Source organism: Brachyistius frenatus, unplaced genomic scaffold (genome assembly GCF_029030835.1).
Source record: "Brachyistius frenatus isolate BFR_SWC_R1_liver_20210118 unplaced genomic scaffold, ASM2903083v1 Contig_39, whole genome shotgun sequence".
NCBI classification, from domain to species: domain Eukaryota; kingdom Metazoa; phylum Chordata; class Actinopteri; family Embiotocidae; genus Brachyistius; species Brachyistius frenatus.
Genome location: NW_027210638.1, coordinates 2,584,000 through 2,606,266, shown reverse-complemented (window position 1 = coordinate 2,606,266; position 22,267 = coordinate 2,584,000). Strand labels below are relative to the sequence as shown.

The window sequence follows — 22,267 nt, the reverse complement described above, 5'->3', positions numbered from 1 at the left end:
ACATATTTATTGTCCACTAGAGAGCTGGAACAAACTTTCATTAAATATTGGACTCTGACTTTAACCAGCTTTAGATCCAGGTTGAAAACAAGTGTGTTCTACACTACCCCTGACTAAACCTTAAATACTTATTTACTATATTACCCTACTTTTTTATGTATGCCGCCGTTCTTAGCTTTCTCTAAATTCATCTATTTTTAATTTGCATCTTAATGGTTTTGTACTGTTTTTATTTTATTTTTTATTTTCACACAAATTCTAACAGGATAAAACCATTAAATATTTTAATCTAATAAATCAAAGGTCATCGTCGCTGCGACATTACACTTTTAATGCCATTATTTAACATTATAAATTAGGATCAGAGGGGGAGGTTGTGAACATCTAATCATGGGTGTCCTCCTTGAAACTGTGCTGATTGTATTGATCTCCTGTGCTGTCGGGTTGAAGATATTTGTGACGCATCCAAGTTTTAGAATTTGTAGCTTCTTTGCAGCAACATCCCTATTTGAGGAACTGTCTACTGTCATGGCTATGATTTTGTGTCCGAATCAGTTTTATTGACCAAGTTCCTTCAAAGTCCACACTTCATCGATTATATGAGTCTGGGCAGACGTGGATTTAAAATGCCGCTTCACTGGCTGGCAGGGTATGTAAAACCACGAGGCAGAGATTCTAATTTAGCATCTTTAATGCCTTTTCTAAAGCACTTTGATTTGCCTTTGTGTATTAAATGTACAACTAACATTGCCTTGCCTATGAATATCCAACTTACATGACAGAGAAAATGACATTTTGATTTCCTATTGAATACACTGTCCTCAGATTGAACATTGATGGTACTTACTGCGTGGATTAGCTTAGCAGGGGGAAACGGGTGCAATTTCTTGTCAAAATGGAAAACTGTACCTGATCTGTATGAACACAATGTCAGCTGCAGCATTTCTCCCATGTTGGAGCAAGCAGCTTTGTTCAGAGGCACAAACACAACCAAGTCATAACAATAGCCTTGAGTGTCTGTCACTATACACCCACTGCAATGTTACTACTGGTAGTAAGTAAAGGACTGAAAAAGGCAATACACAAATGTAGTCTATGTATCATAATTGAGATGGAAACATAAACCTGTTCAATATATCAGAAGTATACTGGAACTGACATGGAGGCTTCTGTGATTTTAAGAATTTCAATAATTTTTGTTTTTCAGCGCTGTGCTATAAATACACAGTATATATAGTATTTGACTGTAGATTTCTTTCCACATGCTATTATATCTGGAAATACAATAAGGATCTTTTTAATGAGCAAGTTAAATAAGACCATCGCTGTCAGGGAAATATAATTTCTATAGTATACGTATAGTTTGAATAGTGAGTGTAAGGGGGAGGCATAGATGTCTCATTTTATAATCCCTCAGAGAGGAGGGTAGGGGGCTTTCACAGAGAGGAAACAGTGAGAGGACAGGGGCAACGGGAGAACTACAGTTGAGAAAAGAAGAGGCAAGGATGCAGCAATGAAGGATTAAAAGACGATGAGCAGTAAAGGGTCCACAGACCTCAGTTTACTTTCATCACAGCAGGTGGCCGACAGAAATTAGGAACGGTTCTATTGGAGCCACCACTTCCTCCGTATGCACACTTTCCCTGCTACTCAACAGACAAAATGATCCCATCTTGCCAAAAATATAAATGTGCGCACACAGGCACATGTAAACAAAGGCACAGGTATGAAACTGAATGGGCAGCAAGCACTCACCTGTGAAAGCTTAAAGACAACCTGAAGAGATGTTTCAGAAAATATAAAGCACGCCGAGATACGTTTGGGCCAGAGTTCCTCCTTATGTACCACGCTGGCAAAACAAAATGTTCCCCAGGTCTTGAATGCTTGAGAGGCATGAAGGCATCTTTTGTATAGTTCAATATCCACCTTCATCTGTGACTCATCTTACATCATCGCATACGTAAGCTCTTATGGGCACCAAGTTTTGAAGAGCTTCCAGACTCCATGTCTGATTTTAGTCTCCTTCAGGGTTTGGCAAAAAAAATACATCCGGAGTTTCTTCAGTCTAATGGACAATTCACAATTTCAAAACATTTTTTTGCATTTGCTTAAACATAACAGAAAATGTGACTCAAAAATAGTTTCCTTTATCAAAATTGAAGATGTTTCTCCAAACAAATGTACCATGAGGGACACTGTTAAATATTATAAACATTGTAAAGAATAAAAAAACTGGGAGCAGGTATGAAACAATAACATGTAAATAGGCCAACTCTACAAAATATTTGCATCTCAGAGGTTCATTCTTGCAATCAATTGTTTTCAGCATACTAGAATCCTTTTCTACTGCGTCAAATGGCACCGTTTCTCTCCTGATATAAAATGCTTCTGTTATTTCCTCACACAGGCGCCCTATCTTCTCTTATGGGCTGACAGTGGAAAGTGAGGTAGACAACAATAGTTGCTTTTTAGCTGTGGTTTTGGATTGGGACAGAAGTTATCTGAATCTTGAGACACGCATGCTCCCATTCAACTGTGCTTTTATCTCAGGTGCTGGGGCAGTTTGTCATGCTGCCACTTTTAGTTCAAACAGACTTTTTTTTTTATAAACTTTTCACAGTATGGTGGTCTGTTCAAAGTAAATCTTCGCAAGACTAAGCCATTCAAGTGTGTTACAGTTTCAAAGATCACAGGTGTAGGGATCTCAAAGAAAATGGTGACAGCTGATATTGCTGTCAAGACTCAACTCCAGTTCACTACAAGAGCTCATGTTTGAGAGACCAAAAAAGGCAGCACACATGTCCGATTTTGAGAATAAAGCATTTTTCATAATGTGCAAAAACAAACATTTTAATTGATCAAATCATACATTTCTATATAATTAAATTACTTTGATATATCATCCAGCCTTACTGCCTTCTAAATATTTGTTCCATCTGTTTTTGTTTTTATGTCCTGTCTCCCGTTCCTTCTTCTCCTCTTACTTATTTTAATATGCACCACAAAATGAGTTACAGCACCTCCAGTGCAGCCACCCAGAAAGAGACGGCCACCCCCCGTGGGCATAAGTAAGCTTTCTGTTAAAGGAAACATACACTGTAGACACGCAAAGACACACAACTGTGATATGAATGTGCGAATATGGAGCGCACACATAAGCGTTCATGTGCCCATATACCCTATACACGTGCACATTCACACAGAATTTGTGAGTGTGTTCAGCCGCACAAGCTCATAAAAAATTGCTTCTGGGAAAATGAACCAGCAAATCCCCCATCTGTAGATGTATCCCTGACAGTGTAGCAAAGCAGAGATGCACAGACTTGACATGACTTGGAAATGGCAGTCGTCCAGCTTACACACACGTGCACGCGCGCACACACACACACACACACACACACACACACACACACACACACACACACACACACACACACACACACACACATACTGAAATAACAAACTAGCCGCTCAACAACCACAACAAGAAGCTATACAGAATACAAATCGCTGCAGAAGACTCATTTTGTTTACTTAAGCTGTGTATAAGAGCATCACCTGACACATCTAATTAATCAAGTAAAGGTATCTACATTGTATCACAGGAAAGCAGATTCAATTTAAAAATAGCAAAATAGCTTGATTGAAAAATATGTTCCCATTTTTGCTCCCCAAGCGCCTATACTTGTCTGGCAGATGCTGGATATTTTCCGCACAGCTCCCAGAGCTCACCTTCATAGGTTCCACTCTCTAGCAGGGCCCCACTTTGTTCCAGTTCCATAAAACGCTCCACACTCACAAAGTTGTAGTCCACCCCTGGCACCTCCCCCTCCTTAGGCTGCCTGGTGGTACCTGCAGAGAAAGAGAGAGCGGGAGGGGGGGGGGACATGAGAGTGGGAGAGGTCATTAGAGCCAAATCGGGCACTTGAGAAGAAAAGGCAGGAAGCCAGAGAAAGAGCTCAGAAAAAGGGCTGGGTAGGAAAAAAGACGGCAGATTTGAGGCTACAAAGTGTATGAGAGGAAGTGGGAGGGGAAGGGAAATGGAACAGAAGAGGTTGACTGAGGAGTCATCACTTGTGATAGCCAAATCCATTCACACAATTGTGTGACTGACAGTGAGAGACAGAGAGAGACAGTTAGAGAGGGGCAGGGAGGGCAAGCTCAAACAGCAAACCGCCATCATTCAGTCCCTACAAGCCCATTTGGTTCTGTTTTAGTAATATGGCAGTTTTACCAAGCATAACTCAAACCTCCTTACACTGCACACAATACGGTGCCGATTGGATTATTGTCAAAACGGCAGGATTGCAGAGGCACCATATTACCATGCCGCAATTAGAGCCCTCCTGCATCAACGCTCCAGAGATCTTCATCAGTGCTGCAGCGTCGTGGCTCGGCTGCGTGATGGCAGCGATGGGAGTTTTGAGTTTAATGAGGTGCTGTGTTTGTGCCTCTGCCAAGTGGACTTTTAGCTCAGGCTCAGTAAAGTCTGCTGGTGTTGATCCCTGCTCTCCATCAATCATGCCTGAAAACAAGTCATTGGTCTGGCGTGGAGAAGGGGGACCACTCTCTGAGCTTTTCCCAGGCCCACATGGCAACAGCTAAGTCGGATTGATCTGGCCGTGCAGCTGCCAGAATGTGTATGATTTGTGATCTAACAGGCCAAGTCTACAAGTCTGAAAAAGTGATCAGCAGTTCTGACAAGTCAAAGAAAACTAAAAAAAAAAAAAAAAAAGTCTGAGGTATGAATGGAGGGTATAAAACGCTTCCTAGTATCATAGTGGAAGTGTGAGCCGTGGGATATTAAAGCAGCAGGTAGCGGATGTGCTGTGGACTCACATATGGCACACTCACGCATACAGACACGCTGAGTGAAAGGGGGACTGCAGGATCCTCTAACTCTCCCTAGAGTGTGATATCTTAATCATTAGATCTCTATTGATCGTCTGTCACCACTTTACTCCTTTAGTGCATCTACTGAACATTCTCGGCTGTATTTGCCTCACTACAGGAAGCAAAGATGGAAGCTTATCAGCACCTAATCAGCAAGAAAGTAAAGCCAAAACCATCAGAGATGTACACAGCGTCTATAAAACTTTCCAACAGTGCAGTGGTGGGTACAGACTAGGTGTGTTTGTTTGTACTTCTCTCAGCATGTGTGTGTGTCTACATGTGTGCACTTGACTGTGTTTGTCTTTGTGACTCTAAATGGTGATAAAGTGCCCACTGTGCCAACAGTAATCCCATCTCGTAGCTGATCACAGCTCAGTAGGACACCTTAAATCCACAACGCCACCGGTCTGAGACAGAGGTGTGTGCATCCCTGAGTCCCAACACTCCCAGAAATTCCCATTGTTTTATGTACTCTGACAAACAGTAAATCTGTTGAAGATGTTGTGAATGGCTATATTGCTTGTATAGAGCTCTACACTACAAAACATCATCATGTTATTAAATCAACTGACTCAGCTGTCAGAGGATAAAAATGAGTCTGTATATTAAGGTTGAACATAAGTTTAAACATAAGACATATGCTTTTGTTTTCATTCATCAACACATATTTAGTGGAGGGCCTATTGTGTCCACCCCGTGAATATATGGATGTTTTTTTTGTTTAGACACTGCATTCATCTAATGAAACCCTAAACAACAGCAACAGGTAAATTATTTTTTATTTTTCCCATTTTTTTTCAGTTTGAGATGTATTGATTTAAATCCTCGGTCATTTTTCAGGCTGTGTTTTACATGCTTATATTAGATCGCATTATATCATAAGGTATAATAAATATCTTCCCCACCCCCATGAGATGACTCATCACTCCTCTGACTCAGTCTAGACAAATATTTAACATTATATGCACAACAAAGATGGCGTTTATTAAAAGGCTATTTCATCAGATTGAATTACGTTGTCAGGTGTTATCCAGTGATCATTTGGACCACAATTTCATAAACATAAACAGATACTGTGCTCTGTGCTATGCTCTGATATCAACTGAAAGAAATGCCCGTGTTAATATGCTTCGCGGACTCTTACAATGAGACCGACTCTATGAACTATTCTGCAGGTTAAACAAAAAAATTAATAATCTTGAGGAGACCATCCACTGCATGTGTAGTGCTGCTCTGAATACCGCAGTAGCTCAGCCAGCCAGGCAGGGCTGGTCGCCTTCCACTGGGTACAGCTATTGATCTGTAAGATCAGAATGAAATTATTCTGCTGCCCACACCAGAGTAGGCAGAGCCTGCTGGAATACTGATGACCTGCTGATGGCCTTCTCCCACAGCTTCCTTCACTGGACACACCAACCGAGTACAGAGAGGGAGAGAAAGGGAGAGAGGGGGAGGGGGAGGGAGGAAGAGAAGGAGGAAGAGCGTCTTGTTGCATCTGAGCTGGGAATATTGATCGACTATCTGGCCTTGAGATAGGCAGATAGGCTGACTGCTCCTCATTTCTCCCTTCCTTTCTCTTCACACATTTCTGCTCAGACTGGTTAAGCACATTACCTATTTTTCTGCCTCACTATCTGCTCCTTCTCATCTGCTGCACCTCCTCTTACCCCCTCCCACTACATACCTGTGAACTAGAACTTTTTATTAAAAAAGAAAAATCTATACTCCGTTCCCTCTGCACCCGTTTCTACTTTTCTTCGTCTTCATCTATCTTTAACCTCACCGACCTTCTTTTTCTTATTCTAGAAACACCCAGGTAGAGGCCAAAAATGATAAAATACAATCCATAATTGATAGACCCTTGTGGATGAGGATTGGAATGTCTTCAGTTCAGTTCAGTTCATCTCATCTCGGTTCAGTTCAGTTGAGGGGATTTTGTCTTTATATTTTTTGTACATAGTCACACAAAATCCTATATAGTGCTGAAATAAATGAGTTGAACAAAGCAAGACAAGCTGCACGGGGCCTCAAATTAAAAATGGCAGCAGACTGTACAGAGAGGAGGATGTGACGCTCTTCCTGAGCCAAAAGCATCTCTGCCGTCGACTATTGATTGGATGTCGTGCTCTCGCTAATAAAGGATAAAGTCGGCTGTGAGCCAAAAATGGTCTTTGCATTGCAATCAGCCAGAGTAGCAAAACCTCTCAGAGGTGACGCTGCGAGTAGGAGTATGAGCACCGCAGAGATTTATAGCTTCAATGACTTAAATCTATAATAGCACAGAAAAGCCACGGAACTGCCACTTTAGGGGGGGTGAGGACATTCTCTGTTTTAAACCATGACAACTGAGAACTACAGAATATTTTTGACATTGGTGGGATTGTGTGTGTGTGAGAGAAAGAGAGAGATTACAGAAAAACATTACAAGGAAAGTCCATTTGGAGCTAATGCTAAAATAGCTCATATACTGAAATAACTCAGCTGGGTGTCAGAAGATAAGAGGACAAAGACCTTTGCTAAATAATAGAGTGGCAGAAGGGGGGGGGCAAGCAACGAAAAACAGAAAGAGGCAGCAAATGAGAAGGAAACAATGAGAGGGGAGAAAGCATGATTGGTTAACTTCGCAGTGCATCTGCAGCAGCCTGCAAGTGTGTTTGAGAATGTGCACATGTATTCAAACCCATGTTTGTATAACAAGACAGGAAGTCACCAGGAGGAAGAAGCAGAGCGGTGGAGATTCAGAGCTAAAAATAGACTATCGATGTACTGATTATCATAATAAAGGGTGGGGGAAGGCGGTCAAATGATACGGTCTCAGCGTGAGCATGTGTGGGAACAAGGAGATGGGGGGGGGGGTGTCTTTCATATTAATAGTTAATACTTTAATCTATGGACACATAGCTATAGATATCATTATGGCCTCTGGAGTTTTGAGACTCACTGTTAAAAAAACAACTCCTACAGTATTTATAATACATGCAATTATAAAACATAGAACAGCTCTATGGTCGTTGGACTGATGAGTAAACTGGATACACATGGTCCCATTTGAGCTTCTAGCTCTGTATCTCGGTGTGCATCCACTGTATATATACGGTTTCTCACAAACCTCTCTTGGTTTCTGCATCTCATCTATCACAGCCGTCAGGCTGCCTTGGGAGTCGAGTGAATTTGAAGAGGTAACATCAAGTCTAACAGTAACTAAAAATAGTCTCTAAAAGGTGAACAGGTGTGACACTCTCACAGTAATCCCCAGCTGGATGTGATTCACACATACAGGTACAGAGGTGATGGCATACGTGTCATCCGAGTGTAATGTATATCCAACCTAACTGAATAAAGCTGTACAAAGTAGAAAGAGACATATGATTGAATGGACCGAATTGGCAGGTGCTGCTGTTTGTTTCACCTCTTTAAGCCTACAGGATGCTTTGTGTAGGTCTATCAAGAAAAAAACATGTTGTGCAGCTAAACACAAACCATTCCTAGATTTATTTATTTTTTTAACCATTTCCAATATTTAAAACAAAAATTTAAGAGAAAGTGTATAAAAAAACAACAACCAAAGGACATTAAGATTTGCCTGATCAATCAAACTATGCAGCCATAGATATTGTATCTAATTCTGAAATCACCCAATGGTGAATTTAAAGGGAACATTAGATCTGATGACACAATCTTGCAACTGATATATATAAAATAACAATAATTAAAGAGACAGGATACACTTTCCTCAAATCCCTGTACATGTTTACCAAGAATCCTTTCCAGCACAGACCAAGCACAGCACCATGACACCAAGAGAGCAGAAAGGAATGTGAGGATGTGAGGACTGTCTTTATCTGCTGGTTCCTTACTAGTACTATATCAAACTCACGTCCATCTACCTCTATCTATCTATCTATCTATCTATCTATCTATCTATCTATCTATCTATCTATCTATCTATCTATCTATCTATCTATCTATCTATCTATCTATCTATCTATCTATCTATCTATCTATCTATCTATCTATCTATCTATCTATCTATCTATCTATCTATCTATCTATCTATCTATCTATCTATCTATCTATCTATCTATTTCTTATTGTTTTGTCTTATCAAATTGGCCTCCACCATAATCTTTTCTCTTTCCTCGCTCATCTCCTTATCAGTTCCCCACTCCCTCTCTTTTTCAATCCAGTCTCACTTCCTCTATCTTCTTTTGTCTCTTCGTCAAGCTCTTTCTCACACTTTGGTCTTATGTCTCACACACTCACTGTTCATCCTTCCTCCTCCTTCCTTCTTCTTCACAGTTAGCAGATGTGAAGAATGACAGCAGGTCTATAGGAGAGGTATGATCGAACACACACACACACACACACACAGGCATCCTTATTTACACTACAAAGCCCAGGCTGCAGATGCAGTGACACAACAAGGCAACACTCTGACAGGAGTGTCTGCTACCAAGACAACACGTCAGTGCTTGGCAACGCAGACTTGCCATGGTAACAAGCAGCAACATCTACATTAGCTGTACAAAAATAAAATTTATGTCAGCTATGACAACGTTTTGTACGCACAGCCATTTTACTAGTTGCAGTTTCAGAGGTCCTCAGCTTGAAACCTTTTGTTGTGGAGCTGCAGGTGTGTGCTCGTCGCTGCCTCGCGCTTCATCAATCAATTACTGTCACAGTCTGGCTACTGACAGCAAACGCGTGGAGACCCCAGAGAAATTCAACTGGTGGTTAACGGGACATGTTTGCCTCTGATGGGAGCTGCATGCTGGGAGGACTGGGGGGACTTGAATGTCACCTCTCCAGTCTAAATCACTCTCGGGCTCTGGAGGATGCTCTGCCCCAACAGAATCAGTCAGCAGCGAGAGAGTGTATGGGATGGCTGTGAGACTGGGCTGCATGCTTGCTCAGTTACAGATAAACCAAAACTTCAGAGATAAAGGCAGATAGTTGTAAGGCACACTGTCTTCCAGTGTAATCGGAGAGTTTCAAAGCTCATGAGGCCGAGGTGAGATGAAGGCCGACTGTAGACAGCGTCTGCTCATCCAGTTCATAAGACAACTGTATCTAGTTATTTTTAAGCCCCTCAAACATGTTAGTGCCAAGTAATCATTAATGTCATTTGTCATTTGCTTGTCAAAATGAACAGTTTGACATTTTGGCAAATTATTCTTTTTATTCCTAAGGTTTGAATAAATAGATCAATACCACTTTAATGCATGCATACAAAATCTGCCTAAAAGCACCTCCGAAACTAACTCCACAAGACGTGTTCTGTTTGTTTAATGTATACAATAACCAAAGTGAAAAAAGGGACTTATTGAGGTGTTACAGGGGGTTATGTGCCGGACTATTTCTCAGCTAAGAGCAGTTGCCAGGCAACCAGCGGAGACTACAAGAAGTAACCGGTCTCGGCCGAGAGACAGTCCAACACATCCTCACCCATCCTACCCTGCAACCCCCGAATTATTGTTTTGGCACTTTGGTTTTTGTACAGGTTAAAAAAAACAACATGATACAAACAGTTGATTAGTGACCTTTTAAGGTGGACTTTGTTATATTTGGACAGAGCCATGCTGTTTCCCCCTGCTTGCTAAGTTAAGTTAACTAGCTCCTGGAGCAATATCGATCTTCTCATCTACTGTAACTGCGCAAGAAAACGAACAATGGTATTTCTCAAAATGTTGAACTATTCCTTTCATGTTGTTTCAAGGAATGATGGAGCATTATGGTTGTTGGGCTGAGTATCAAACTTCAATACTTTATCTATAAAAATGACTCGTGCCTGTTGCTCCAAGCACTGAAAACTATCATTCTTTACTCATTCATTATTATTAAAATGACAATTGATTGATTATTATATTATCAACCATTTATCAACCAAAACTAACAAACATTTAATGGTTCCAGCTTTTCTAATGCAAGTAATTATCTGTATATGATGAGCTTTGAACATATCGCAAAATAATTTTCCTGTGTGATTTAAATAAATATTTTTGTTGATTTCCTGCTTTCTAAGGCAAAGTTATTATAAAGTTGTTTGTGTTAAAACACTACTCACATATGAGGCGTTATATTCTCGTTGATGAAGCACTGTAGGGAAATGTTTTCGCAATCAGCAGGGTAACATATTGAAGACAAAGATGTTCCGGTATCAGGACTAAAGTGCATGTATTAAGGTAGCAGTGATGTGAAAGAGTTCCAACAATACCTGGCCAAACAATAAATTAAAGTTTATAATTCTTTAAATGTGTTGCTTTTCAATTTGAGCATTTACTTAAGCCTCATACATTTGGTATGTTTGGAGAATTTGATCAAACAAATTAAATAGAGTTCTGTGTATTTGAGCTTCCCATCAGAATCTCACCTGTAATGATTGATCTGTCACTGGCTCCAGAAGAGAGATGAAATGATTTAAGCAAAATATGAATTAAAAACTAGTCGAAGTGAATTTCTAGGAAATTCAACATTTAACTAATAACTCAATCAACTAGTCAAGTAAAACTGCTTAACTCCAAATGAAACCTGCTCGAGTTCATTTAGCTGAATCAGGTGCTGAGCTTCTGTTAGGTCCAGTAGCGCCTGCAAAGACAACTATGTTGCTCGATGAATCAGCGTCTGGCGGAGCTGCTGCCTGGGTGACATTGAGAAATTAAGCCTGTATTGAGGTGTTTCCTGTGGTGATGGAAATCAGCCGCGATAGGCTGAAAAACACCTTTATTAGTCTATGATGTTGACTGACGCAGCACTGACAGTGGGGGTCATAATGATGCACACACAGAGCTGGTGTGCAGAGTTTGGTATGCAGTGCGTCCAGCTGTGTATGTTTGTGTGGAGAAGTGAAGATGAACCAAAGTAAACAGTGGAGCTCTCAGAGGTGTCAGTGCTCAGTGACCATCACAGGACGAGACGCTCACTGAGTGGCTGGCTCAGCACGCACATTACTCTGATCTTAGAAGAACCTCAGACGGAGGAACAGGGGAGAAGAGGTTAAACTAGGCAGAGGAGCAGAAATATAAAAGGCTGTAGAAGAACCTCATTTTGTGATTAGCTGCTGTGTGACGGGATCCCACAGAGGAGCGGAAAAAGAGATAAGATGACACCTGTCCGGAGCTTAACATGGAAAGCACTTTGCAAACATAACCAATTCATTACTCATGTTCAATATTTGCTATTTTCATTTCATAAAATTCATATCATTCCCTCGCAGTTTCTTTCATCTGTGGAACAACATTAATCCAGTATGCCAATCAAACTGCAGGGAGCACAGAACCACATCAAAGCATGTCAGCCAGCCCTTAACAAGAGCAAGCCAGCAGGCAAATCACCCCTTTAAGGAGAGAGTCCCTAGGGGACGATGTGTCTCTCACTCACACACATACAGTATAGAGGCAAGCGCACACAACTGTGCAACACTCCCATGATTCATTTATCAGTTCAGCTGATTAAATCTCGACACACAAACAGAATAATCAATGCAACAGTGTAAAAAAGATATACATACACTGATACATAAGTAGTGTGTTTTTAAGAAATCATTCTCTCCCGGATCCACACACACAAGAATTGAATCTTATTTTTATCACCTCATTGAACTTCACTATTATCATCATGACAAACATCCTTACATAACAGTCATCTCTCCTCTTCCTCTCCCCTTTGCCTCGTCATCATCAGTCACAGTACCAGATTTAAATTAAGGCACCTTCAAATCCATAATAATAACTATGAGCATGACACAGTCAGCAATCTATAAACAGGATTTAACTATTGATAACTAAAATGTATGTGTTCCCACAACAAAAACACTGAACCTATTCTTGGTTAAATTTTGGAAAACAAATTTAGATGCAAAGCCAGTCAAATTGAAACTCAAACACAGATGGAAGTGGGAGAATTTGGTAGATAACTGTGGTGACAGCTTCCTTTGCTGAGGAAATATTACAGATGAATGGACTCTGTTCGTTAGGAGGTGCAGATTCTGTCCCTGAGTATTTGTAGTACGTGTCCATCTGATTGCACATTATCAATAGCATAATGAATTCAAACCTAATTTTGATACATCGACTCACTGGCAAACATGATGTCTGAGCCAAAAGGTTGTAAAATTGTGAAAGTACTAATGACTGTGAGGAAAGCATAGAAAACTACAATATGAGGCGTCAGCTGGCAGACACACATTGACCACCAGTCATACTCGTGCTCATTAGATTAGCTGAATGGTGACTGCTTTCATATGTTGTATTTTAACCATTAACATAGTCTTCAGTGAAGAATAAATAGTCCATAAAAATATGTTTTACATGCATGTTGGCAAGCATTTTTCAAAGCTTGTCACACAGTAACACAGCAGGAACCGGGCGTACACAAATCCATATATTCACACAGTAATTGTTTGAGCTTGGGCTCCAAAGGGAATCGTTAGCAGTCGTTCTATACTGATAGGCTTAGACCTTGGATGAATTTTAACCAATCAGCAGGTGCCGAAACTGGACGACATTCAGCCATTGCTGCAGCTACCAAGGGCCAATGTCCAACAAAGTGTTTTTACATGAGCACAGCATAATTTTTTTAAGTGTTTTTAATGAACGGCAGCAGCATGACGAGGTGCTGAGTGTTTATTCTGCGCTGAGCACCACTTGTTCAGCATTCATATTTTTTCCGGTCACCAAGAGTAGAAATACATTAACGCTGCGCTCATTACTGTGACTTTGTACCCAGCCGTCCAATCACAGTGAATGAGGGGTGGGACAAACGTTCTTAACCACCAACACTTGTCGCTGATTAGTCCAGCCTTCATCGTGGCTGAGCACACACTAATACGAGCATTGCATCTGGAGACTATGATCGCAACTGTGAGCTACAGTCTGGTGGAGCCAGGCTAGCACAGCAACCCTCTACCATCAACCCAGGACAACAAGGACTATATCATAAATGATCTTCAGTGCCTTCACAACAAATTGGGGCTAAAAAGATTTTGGATGAAATAGAAAAAAAAAACGTGATTTTATTTTCAATATAAATTTTTATCGCAGACCTGATACAGGATGAAATGCAACAAAAAATATGATCCTCACTCGCTCTCAGTGGGTTTTATTTCCTTACTGCTGGTTTCTGCTGCACTGCATTATGTGATGTAGAGCCACATTGTCATTTGATGAGGGAGAAAGAAGTCGTTTTGAGGCAGCTGATGTTTTTAATGAAAATGCATCTGAATCATTGTCATTTAGAAATTAAATCGCATTTTAAATATGATTAATCATGCAACGTTACCAAGAATACACTCTGGAGTATGCAAACAGTGTTTTTAACTGATGTTCAGTCACCATCAGCTCCGTTAGTGTTTTTATACAAACCAATTTGCAAATCTTTGCATACTCTTGCATACTAATTCACTCACATCTTGTACATGCTTGTACATCCATTTGTAATACACAAGATCCCAGTGATTAACAGTTTGGTAACAAATCAATATGTCAGAAAAAGACTATAGAAAAAAAAACAAAAAAACAACAAAAGTACAAAAAAGTCTGTAGTTGTCATAGAAACAAACCAGTCACATCTTTCCAGGTTTAACAGGATGGAATTCTATTTAATATCAATAAAACAGGGAAGATGGACCCAGCAGAAAATTGAGGAGTTTTCAAACTATAGAAGATGTGATGGTATTAAGAACTTGAACAAGTGAGGGCAAAGCGTACCTATAACTGTGATCTATATGCAAGTTAAGTCTAAATCAAGTTAAGTCTACATGTATTTTGTATGTATTAGTTTTTACTATAAACTACAAAAACTGCTGTATTAGGGTATTCTGCTTCCATTATTTCTACTTTCTAGTTGCTAAATGTACTTCAGCCTTAATTCCATACCGTGCATTAACAGTGCGAGTATGGCTTGCACTAACGGGACTGTGCATTAAAGTCTCCTGCATGCATTAGGGTTAAAAGGTGTCTGTCATTTTACACACATTTCCTCAGATCATTATGACAACCATCCTTATTACTGCTATCATTATCAAAGACGTCCGCCATCCCTTATCCCCATCACCATCCTAAGCATGTTGGCCATGTTCATCATCAACCTCTCTATCGGCTCCTCCTCTATAGTCTCCAGAGGAGGATTCCCTATCGGACGCTGAGAAGCTGTGGGGCAAGCATGCGTCCAGAGCAGCGGATGTGAAGTGACAGAAGCTGCATGTATTTATAGGCTATCTGAGTAGAGAAATGTGCTGCTCACTGTTGAAGCTATATATAGAGCCTTTTACTGATGCCTCTGAGTAAAGTGGAGGAGAGAATATGGTTCTCCCGGGAATGACTTACGAGGCTCCCTCCTATCTCCTTCTACCCCCATTCAGTGCACGTACGCCCTTCTACTCCCCACACCTCAGCCCTCCGTCCTCTGCCCATCCTCCTGCATCGACTCGTTTCTCACTTTCCATCCTCTGTCCGCTTTCTTCTTCCCTCCCAATCTCTTCCCTGCTAATCTCCTCCTGTTTACCTCCTCTCCTGTCTTCTCCCCTTTTCCCATCTTCTCACAGAGCCTCTGTGCTCATGTCACTGTTCTCAACATGTTACTGTGCCCCCACTTCACCGTTTCTTCCTTCATATTTTCCAGATCTTCTCAATCATTTAGCCTCTTCTGACTGTCCTAAGTACTCATCTCCATCTGTACCCAAGAGGCACTCACATTGCTCATATGCAGAGAGCTGAACCATCAAAACCTCTTCTCTAAATTCCTCAACAGCAGGTCCTCTGACAGGAGCTCAGACTCGTCCTCTGAAGTGGTCAAGTTATCCCTGTAAATGAAATGAAATTGTGCTGCAAATTTTCTAAGCTCGAAGGCTTGAGAAGTTATACTATTAAACAGTGAAAATCTTATCAAATATTTCAACCTGCAATCTGTGATATCTCTCTGAGGTTTCATTCCCCTCACATTTAAAATTCTCCATCTGTGCCTTTTTGATTTCCTTTGCTTGACACTTTTTGTAACTATTGATTCACACTTGCAGGATCTGGTTTATCTCTTTTACTTTATATATCAGTCTTCAGAGACTGTTAGTCCCTATAGTTGTGAAAATATTTGTACGGGTAATATTTGGCATGTGTGCTTCCTGAATTGTTAATGCATGTGCAAAAGAAACCCGAATATAAGTGAACATTCAAACTAAATAGAAAACACAAAGATGGCCATAATTGGCAGCCTGGAGGCCAAAATACAACATCTGAATAAAGTTATTAAAACTGAACCGCAAAGTATCACATTCATTTAATAATCTTTTGGGGGGAAAAGGGCCAATCCTTGAGCTGAATGATGTAACAGGATGCAGTAGTTGATGTCAGCATGTGAGTCCTCTAGCTGTATGAACACACATGCACAGACACACACACACACACACACACACACACACACACACACACACACACACACACACACACACACACACACACACACACACACACACACACACACACACACACACACACCTCCCCCCATGTCCTTGACAGCATGTTGTGATGCAGAGTGGCGTCTGCTTGTCAAGCTGACAGAGCCGCACTGACAGCATGGTCAGAGCGTTGCAGACAAGGGAGAAAAACACTGATTTTATAACGCTCCAAACCACAACAACAAACAGCCCGCCGGGCGCGAGCAGTGCAGTGCTCAGGACCATCATCGCTGTTTTTTAGCCGTCTAATGCTGTGTCACTGATGATTGAGCAACGCCTGCTTCTGAGTTTCAGCCCGCCAGGCAGTCATGCAGTGAATGTATATGAAACATCCTTATGTGCGGTGCATATGACCAACTATCCATTGGCAAATCAAATGAGATTGTTGAGATAAATGAGGGAAATGACTTTAATATCACAACTGTATTGAAATGAAATTCAAATATTAAGCAAATTATTCAAAGCTGCTATGCAGGAGGTCCACCAATTGGAATTTCGATAATCTTCATTACACTGTATCAGCTTTGTTAAGTGATAGGCAGTTAATTATGGGGATGTCATTACTGCTCACACATTGCAAAAAATAACTGTCTTTCCATTCTTTTTCGAGGAGTGGAAGGCGGCTATAATTGAAACGTGGAGACAAAACTATGGTTCATGCTACCAAAACAGGCACGGGCCAACCCTCAGCTTATATAGGGAAGGACTGTTGAAGCTCAGCCAGTCCCCATCACCTCAGCCATCACCCTGTCAGTCTGCCTTCACTGCACTATTACACAGCCAACAGTCTGAGTAAGGTAAAAGAAAGGACGGGGAGCGGGAGGAAGAGGGTGAGGCCATCTGGAGTTAAAATTGAAAGGGAGAGAAAATGTGATGGAGTGGGGTGGTGACCAAAAGAAATCAAAGAGGCAGAGAAGAAGGGGAGGCAGGGGGGAACCTGAGAGAGAGCGAAAGCGAAGAGATGAAGACGACAGGAGGGAGGGAGGAGAGGAAAAGAGAGGGAGAGTGAGGCTCAGATACTGTGCAGCTGTGGGACCGTATTAAACAATCACTTCTGTGTCAGCGGCTCAACACACCAGCAGAGGACATCTAGTATAGTAGGAGCGCTCAGCCAACGCAAAAACAACTATCACTGACGTCAAAACTAGCCTTGTTTTCACATGGATCTGTACCAGAATCTACAATCTGATTCTGGCTATTAACATAGGAAACTGTATCAGACAAGCAAACATCCAATCACAGCACTGATCTGCATGCTGCATGAAAGGAGCAACGTATAGTCTGCAGAGTCAAGAATCTGAGCTGATTCATGAGCTGCTTGTTGTATTGACAGAAGGCGGACCTGCTGGGGACGGCATCCCCCTCAATGTCAATCATGGCAATGACATGGTCCCCCAACAGGAAAGAGCCACACTCACTGGTAACACAACCAGTGTTCACACGTAACCCACAGGCATGAAGTGACTGTGTGAGGATTTGTTTGTCCGGCATGTAAAATTGCTCAAACAGATAAAAGAATTGTCTCTTCAAGGAGAGTGGCGTGTCTTTATTTTTGTATATCGGTGTGTGTTGTGCATGTTGTGCTGAAGGGCATCACGACAACGCAAGCCTCGAGACAAGAGGGTGGTTGCCGTGGAAACCTCAGGCTGAGGGCTCGGCAGCCGGACCGATGAGGGGGGGAAAAAAAGGAGCAATAGATGGTGAGAGACGGAGAAAAAGAAGTGTGTGATGAAAAAATAGGAGGGCAACATCGCGAGGGCAAGGAGAGAAAAAGGTCAAAAGAGCTGTAGGATGAGGGTGGGGGAAATGATATCTAAGAGAGAGAGAGAGAGACAATGACAGACACAATTACAGACACACAGTGAGGCAGCAGAGAGGAAGGGATCAAAGAGGAGTGAAAGACAGAAGTGAAACAGTGATGGAGGCCAGAAGGTGGAAGAAAGAAGAGAGACAGGGTGATGTGGACTCACAGGGAACAGTGCGGAGGTAGAGGTTGTCTCTGATGATCTGCTGGTGGTCGTGGTCCACTGAGCCCTTGGAGAAGCGCAGGTTGAGGTAGTGCCGCAAATCCTTGTCAACCACCCCCCCTAAACACAAACACAGCAAGAGAGAGGTTAGATATTGCTCTGAATTGATAACATACACAAGACTGGCAAGTGACACATTGCTCCAAAGATCTTAATGGATACTGAAATTGGCTCTATATGAATCATGATGTGAGTGACACTGTAGTGGAAACAACCAGAAGGATTTCACTCTAGTGGAAGAACACTGTCTGATCAGTTGAGCTGTTATTACACATTCATGCTGTGCAGCAAAGTACTCCTCCATAAAACAGATCTAAATTATAGTGGAGGGCCTGAAATTTCAGAAGACACAAAACATGTTGATGTTCTTGGTCTTCTTTTCTTATGTGGCTTCAACAAAGAGTTGGAGCAAGCCGATACAGAATATAGTGCTTGTCGACTGTTAACGAAGAGTGAGACTGAGGATGATTTTAACAACATTAAGCTTCCTTAAGGACCAATAAAAGGAGAGGTGTTAAAGATAAAAACACGATTTTGTGGCGTTATATGAGGCAAAATGGCTTAATCAGGTTGAAAGCTTGCAATGATTTTCACACCAACGCACAAAAGCAAAGGCTACTACACATGCTGACGCAAACACACACAGATCATGGTAATTGTGTAAACCAGAGATCCCCTTGGGGCTAAATGTGCGGTGTCAGCAGGTTGGGTGACAAAGGCTACAGAGGACAGAAGCTCAAACCTCCTCGTCTCTGCCTCTGTGTCTCTGTTGATTATTCAAAAATACCGCTGTACCAGCGGTATTTTTTTGTCATTAAGTCACTGAAATGGAACCCAGTAAAATAAATGACAAACACAAGTGAGGGCAGAAGACCAAGGGCAGGGTAACATATCTGTGCGGCACACACTATATGTTAATGTCCATGAATAGTTTCTCCTCCCTTAATCTCAAACCAAAGAAGCCCAGGAGGATAAGAGGAGGGGAACTTATCCTCCATGCAACATTTGGTATTTAAAACTATCACATCCGACAGCGGGAGGGATGAGGTTACACGCCATGCATTTACAAATGACAAACATGTCTTCTCACTAATGCATACTCTAGTGACCTCCTGCTAAATTGAGCTGACAGCGTTCGGCCTACCAGATTAGATGAATCCAGCGCCTGTCAAAGACAACATATAGCATTGGAGAGGAAACTCTCTACATTGGACCGCACAACACAAATTGTGCAGGTAAATGCATGTGTCTCTGACACAGGTGTTTGTGAAATAATGAATGCCTTTTGGTATAACATCTTATGTAAACTGACACCATTTTAGCAAGGCTGTGAAGCATTGCTTCACAAAAAGCAAAGCTACAGAGGAGGGGAAGGGAGGGGAGGGGAGGGGAGAGGAGAGGAGAGGAGAGGAGAGGAGAGGAGAGGAGAGGAGAGGAGAGGAGAGGAGAGGAGAGGAGAGGAGAGGAGAGGAGAGGAGGAGAGGGCCAGAAAACAAAGGAAGACAGGATGAGATCTTGATTAACATTATTAGGACTGCCGCGGTTTTCAGATGGGTAAACATCATACCACACAACGATGTATTCAGACATAGGCCATATCTTTGACATGCACAGACACCGACACACACATATTTGTACATGCACACCAATACATGTCCAAACAGACAGACAGTAAAGAGAAAGGCAGTGCAGTCCGGGCACCTCATCAGCAGCTGGCAGTCCTTTCTCCACAGGTATATATCCACAGACAGCCTGTCCTCCCAGGCGTCCTCTAGCCTTGCAACCAACCTCCGCACATCTTCCGCTGCCTCGGTTAAAACCTCACTCTCTCCCTCCTGCCTCTGCTTCTCCACTGCTGCTCCAGCACATAGCAACCAGCTGCAGCCAATTTTAATCCCAGAGAAGACGACGAGGAAACGGGGGATGGGAGACGTAGACAGACACGGATAGATGGAGAGAGACGACGACCATCGGGAGAAAAAAAGAGGAGAAAGAGATATGCCAGTGGGAAGCCGGGCTTCGAACAAACCTGCCAGTGGATTGGCCAGACAGCTTGCAAAGTCCTGCAGCAGCCCCTATCTGCTGCTGCTGTTACTGCACTGGAGTGTTTGTGCATTTGTGTGGTGAGTGTTTGTGTGTGTGCAAGAGACTGAAAGAGCTGGAGAGAGAGAGAGAGAGAGAGAGAGAGAGAGAGAGAGAGAGACACTGAGTGACAGTACCAAATAAATGTTGATGCATGTGAGAGGATTTGTAGATGTGTGCCTGTATTGCGCGCTTGCGCGTGCACCCAGATGCTCCCTGACATTCCTCAAATACTGTGTGTCTTGCCCACCAGATGCGCTCCCTGTTTGACCTTGTGTTAACATCACAGACTAGAGAGAAATATAGCAGCAGCAGCATGTGTCACACTGACGTTACACACACACTCATGCACACACAGAGCGCTGATGAGCACAGCTGCAGACGCCAGTAAAGATGCCTTGAGCGCTGTCACGAGCAAGGTTTGGTCAAAAATACAAAACATAAACAAACACCAACAGAGAAACACACGCTCATGATATGAGCACTCGGCTTAGGGCACAGCTGAGTGCGGAGGAGGGGTTTATTTAATTAAGCTGTATTGGTGTAACAGTTCAAATTGAACAAATATAGCAATATACTTGATGCTGTTAAAATCACAGTCAACTTGTTTTGTGCCTGGCTGCTTCAGCAAAGCAGGACAAATTCTGGGAAAGACAGGCTTATAGATTAACAAAATTGTGGCACGTCAAGGGGAAAAAGATGACAGCCCGATCAATCACAAACTCATCAAGGCAGACAGCAATCAGTGCAGCTCCTGCTCAGAGAGGCGTTACTTTAGGCCAGGCCACATCGTCTCATACTGCCCATCTACCGAGTGGCAGCTGATCAAAAACAAAAACAAAAACACACAAAAAAATAAAAATCAAATAGTGACAATTAAAAAAAGTGCCTCATATAAACAGCGAGCTTCAGATTTCTCCCTGCTGCCCCCAAGCTGCTTTTACTGGTGGAGCAGCTGGCGCACCCTTCACTACAGCAGGCTCCACTTTATTCTGTGATAGTACACGAGGGACATGTCCAAAATCACTCCCCATTTAGTGCACTATATTCACAGTGTGCCATTTTATTTTAGCTGAATACATATTGCCCTTAAAATTTTAAGGGAACCAAAAAGTAGCGTCCATGGCATGTACACAACTTTGTGAGTTCAAGTGCACAATGCAATGCGCCACAATTTATGAATGCAAAAAAATTGCTGAGACGCAGCAGCAGAGAGTGATGATGGAAAAGGATGATCAAAAATCTGACTGTACTGCTCAGTCAGTTATTAGGGAGTAGTGAATGAATGAACAAGCAGATGATTTTGGACTCTGTTTCAGGTCTTTGTGTGCTTGTCTGCTAAATTTATATATTCAATGTCTTATAAATATGTTTCTGCTCAGTTACTGCTGGGTGGGTTAAATGAGATCCTGCTGAGTGTTCAGTGTGCTGCCGGGATCCAAATGTTGAGAGACAAATCTTTACAATACAAGCATCAGTGTAACCACATGTTTAACCAGGTACACAAGTTTTCCATTTTACAAAAGAAAGCCCGGAAATCAACAAGAAATCTGTTTTACACACAAGTATGTATAGATGGTTGCTGGCATACGCAGCATAATCTTATGTTTTAGTTGCTTAGCAACACAAAAGAAGGAGATTCGTTCACACAGTTGTTGATTTACCTAACGCTGCATACCAATACTAGACAGCAACAATGGTTTCAAAATAAATTATTTAATAATTATTTAATATTGTATTTTGATTGTATTCACATTAAAAAACTAAAATATTTTTGTCTTCAAATGCAACAAAAGGCCCGAGCCAGACTTGAAAGTTA

The 22,267-nt window shown here is 41.8% G+C and overlaps 1 protein-coding gene across 8 annotated transcripts in view; it reads right to left on the bottom strand.

Moving 5' to 3' along the window:
- Positions 1 to 22,267, bottom strand: part of magi2b (membrane associated guanylate kinase, WW and PDZ domain containing 2b) — a 75,897-nt gene that overhangs the window by 35,679 nt on the left and 17,951 nt on the right. For 7 of the 8 annotated variants that reach the window (XM_069702000.1, XM_069701997.1, XM_069701999.1 and 4 more), the window contains exons 2-3: positions 18,310 to 18,426; positions 3,733 to 3,852 (exon numbers count right to left, since the gene is read on the bottom strand). In XM_069702000.1, the coding sequence (XP_069558101.1) occupies positions 3,733 to 3,852; positions 18,310 to 18,426 (237 nt within the window). Of the gene's footprint in view, positions 1 to 3,732; positions 3,853 to 18,309; positions 18,427 to 20,067; positions 20,406 to 22,267 lie in introns of those variants that run through there. The other variant, XM_069701996.1, reaches the window with a different exon arrangement.